This window comes from Geospiza fortis, unplaced genomic scaffold (assembly GCF_000277835.1).
Source record: "Geospiza fortis unplaced genomic scaffold, GeoFor_1.0 scaffold241, whole genome shotgun sequence".
In the NCBI taxonomy this organism is placed as follows: Eukaryota; Metazoa; Chordata; class Aves; order Passeriformes; family Thraupidae; genus Geospiza; species Geospiza fortis.
The window spans coordinates 1,210,852-1,214,257 of record NW_005054491.1 but is presented as its reverse complement, the minus strand read 5'-3'; the positions used below and the strand labels follow the sequence as shown (position 1 = coordinate 1,214,257).

General features: G+C 63.7%; 1 protein-coding gene across 1 annotated transcript in view; it reads left to right on the top strand.

Annotated features, from left to right (window-relative positions):
* Nucleotides 1-3,406, top strand: part of JAK3 (Janus kinase 3) — a gene marked incomplete at its 5' end in the record, with an annotated part of 11,221 nt that overhangs the window by 4,277 nt on the left and 3,538 nt on the right. The window contains 9 exons of the mRNA XM_031063280.1: nucleotides 21-63; nucleotides 260-446; nucleotides 696-820; nucleotides 897-1,031; nucleotides 1,112-1,196; nucleotides 1,289-1,416; nucleotides 2,163-2,301; nucleotides 2,635-2,875; nucleotides 2,941-2,968. Of these exons, the coding sequence (XP_030919140.1) occupies nucleotides 21-63; nucleotides 260-446; nucleotides 696-820; nucleotides 897-1,031; nucleotides 1,112-1,196; nucleotides 1,289-1,416; nucleotides 2,163-2,301; nucleotides 2,635-2,875; nucleotides 2,941-2,968 (1,111 nt within the window). The remainder of the gene's footprint in view (nucleotides 1-20; nucleotides 64-259; nucleotides 447-695; nucleotides 821-896; nucleotides 1,032-1,111; nucleotides 1,197-1,288; nucleotides 1,417-2,162; nucleotides 2,302-2,634; nucleotides 2,876-2,940; nucleotides 2,969-3,406) is intronic.

Sequence of the window (3,406 nt, the reverse complement as noted above, 5' to 3'; positions counted from 1 at the left end):
CTGTTCCTGCTGCGCCGCAGCCCCCAGGACTTTGACAGTTACCTGCTGACCGTGTGCGTGCAGGTGAGACGCCCAGGAGACCCCCGGCACACCGGGCAGGGGGGCTTGGCGGGGGTCATGACCATGGCACCAGGAGGACAGCACAGCCCTGGCACCTGCAGGGCGGTGACACGAGGACGGTGCCACTCGCGGTGTCCCTTTGGGGCAGAAGGGGTTTGGGGGGGTCTCCCTGGTGCTGACCCCGGTGTTTCCCCCCCAGACCCGCTCCGGCCGGGATTACAAACGCTGCCGGATCCGCCGGGACGAGGACGGGCACTGGTGGCTGTCGGGGGTGGCGCGGAGGTTCTGCAGCCTGCGGGAGCTGCTGGGCACCTACGGGCACCGCAGGCTGCAGGCCGAGGGGGCACCCATGCGCCTGGAGGTGGCCTGTCCCCCCCGGGCCAAAGGTGACACCAGGGGGGCATGACAGAGCGGGCTGTGATGTCACAGAGTGGCTGTGATGTCACTGAGGGGCTGTGATGTCACAGAGCAGGCTGTGATGTCAGAGAGTGGTATGTGACATCACAGAGCTGCTGTGATGTCACATAGGAGCTGTGACGTCACAGAGCAGGCTGTGACATCACAGGGTGGCTGTGTGAGGCCCCCAGGTGGGGCCCCCTGCCCAAGCCCCCCCTCACGCCCTCTCTGCCCCCCAGAGAAGTCCAACCTGCTGATCATCCGCAGCGGGGTCCCCTGTCCCCCCGGGTCCCCTCCCGTGTCCCGGCGCCACAGCCTCCAGCAGATGATGTTCCACAAGATCGACCCCCAGAGCCTGACATGGGTACGGGGCAGGGCAGGGCTAAGGGGGGTGGCACAGAGGGGCAGCAACCCCCTGGCAATGTCCCCGTGTGCCCCAGGGCGAGAGCCTGGGCCAGGGCTCCTTCACCCAGATCTACAAAGGCATCAAACAGGACCAGGACGAGGAGGACGGAGCCCGGCAGACCCCGGTGGTGCTCAAGGTCATGGACAGCAGCCACCGCAACTGCCTGGAGGTGAGGGGTGGCACTGCCACCTGCACGGTGTCACCCAGGGGTCCCTGAGGCCCGCCCTGAACCCTCTGTCCCTGTGCCAGTCCTTCCTGGAGGCCGCCAGCACCATGAGCCAGCTCTCCCACAAACACCTGGTGCTGCTGCACGGCGTCAGCCTCGGCAAGGACAGTGAGTGTCCGGCGGGGTGGTGGCCACGGTGCCACCCGGGCACCCCTGGGCGCGGCGTGGGCACCCCCCTGACCCCCCTCGGGTGCCCCCAGGTGTGATGGTGCAGGAGCACGTCCGGCACGGGCCCCTGGACCTGTACCTGCAAAAGAACCGGGGCACGGTGACCACCGGATGGAAGCTCACGGTGGCCAAGCAGTTGGCCTATGCTCTCAACTACCTGGTGAGCCCACAGCGGTGGGAGGGGGTCCCAGGGGGTCCTGGGGGGCTGGATTTGGGGTTCTGGCTTTGGGTTTGGGGTCCTGTGTTCGTCCTCCACAGGGAATCCTGGCTGTGGGCTCTGCATCCCAGGTCTGGGTTTGGGGTCCTGGGTTCATCCTCCATGGGGAATCCTGGCTGTGGGCTCTGCATCCCAGGTCTGGGTTTGGGGTCCTGGGTTCATCCTCCATGGGGAATCCTGGCTGTGGGCTCTGCATCCCAGGTCTGGGTTTGGGGTCCTGGTTCTGGGTTTGGGGTTCTGGCTTTGGGTTTGGGGTCCTGTGTTCGTCCTCCACAGGGAATCCTGGCTGTGGGCTCTGGATCCCAGGTGGATCCCACAGCCCCCATACCCCCACATCCCAGGTGGATCCCATAGATCCCCATCCCACAGGCCCCACACCCCACATCCAATGGATCCCATAGATTGCCATCCCATAGCCCCCAATCCATCCAGACCCCACAGACCCCACATCCCATGGATCCCATGTGTCTTCATCCTGTAACTCCCACACCCCCACATCCAATGAATCCCATTGATCCCCATCCCACAGATCCCATGGATCCCCATATCCCATGGATCCCATGGATCCCCATCCCACAGATCCCATGGATCCCCATCCCACAGCTCCCACCCATCCCTTCTGCTCCCCCCAGCCCACCCCAGTGTGTGGGACCACCCTGAGGGTCCCGACCCCTCTTCCCCCCATCCAGGAGGACAAGAAGATCCCACATGGGAACGTCTCTGCCAAGAAAGTGCTGCTGGCACGGGAGGGGGACACGGCCGGGGGGAGCCCCCCCTTCATCAAACTCAACGACCCCGGGGTCAGCGTCACCGTCCTGGCCCGGGACAGTGAGTCAGGGGGTCCCAGGGGGTCCTGGGGGTGCTGGCCTTGGGGTTCTGGCTTTGGGTCTGGGGTTCTGTGTTCATCCTCCATGGGGAATCCTGGCTGTGGGCTCTGGATCCCAGGTCTGGGTTCGGGGTCCTGGTTCTGGGTTTGGGGTCACAGTTCTGGGTTTGGGGTCCTGTGCTCATCCTCCCAGCCAGGTCGTGGCTGTGGGCTGTGAATCCCCTTCATCAAACTCACCCACCCTGGGGTCAGTGTCACCCTCCTGGTCTGAGGGGGGGTCCTGGAGGTGCTGGGCACCCCACAGTGGGTGCTGAGCAGGGCTGGGCACCCCACAGTGCTGGTGGAGAGGATCCCATGGGTGGCCCCCGAGTGTGTCAGCAACCCCGGGAGCCTGGCACTGCCAGCTGACAAGTGGGGCTTTGGAGCCACCCTCTGGGAGATCTTCAGTGGGGGGAACATGCCCCTGAGCCTGCTGGAGCCCCAGAGGGTGAGGCTGATCCCAGCATCCTGCTGGATCCTGATCCTCCTGCCCCATCCTGTTCTACCCCAACCCTCCTGTCCCATCCTGACCCTCCTGTCCCATCCCAACTGATCCCAACCCTCCCACCCCTTCCCACTGTATCCAGACCTTCCTGTCCCAGTCCTCCTGTCCCTTTCTGCTACATCCCAGTCCATCCCATTCCCTGCTATGGATCCCATCCTATCCCACAAATCCCATCCCATAAATCCCATCCCATCCCATTCCTTGGTATGGATCCCATCCCATCACACAAATCCCATCTCATAAATCCCATCCCATCCTATTCCCTGCTATGGATCCCATCCCATCCCATCCCACAAATCCCATAAATCTCATCCCATTCCCTGCTATGGATCCCATCCCACCCCACAAATCCCATCCCATAAACCCCATCTCATCCTATTCCCTGATATGGATCCCATCCCATCCTATTCCCTGCTATGGATCCCATCCCACCCCACAAATCCCATCCCGTAAATCCCATCCCATCCCAGCTCTCCTGCCCCATCCCGCTGCACGCTGCCCCACCTCAGAGCCCTTCAGGGGCTCTTTGGGGGGTCCCACACCCCCTGGCCCCCGTTCCCCAC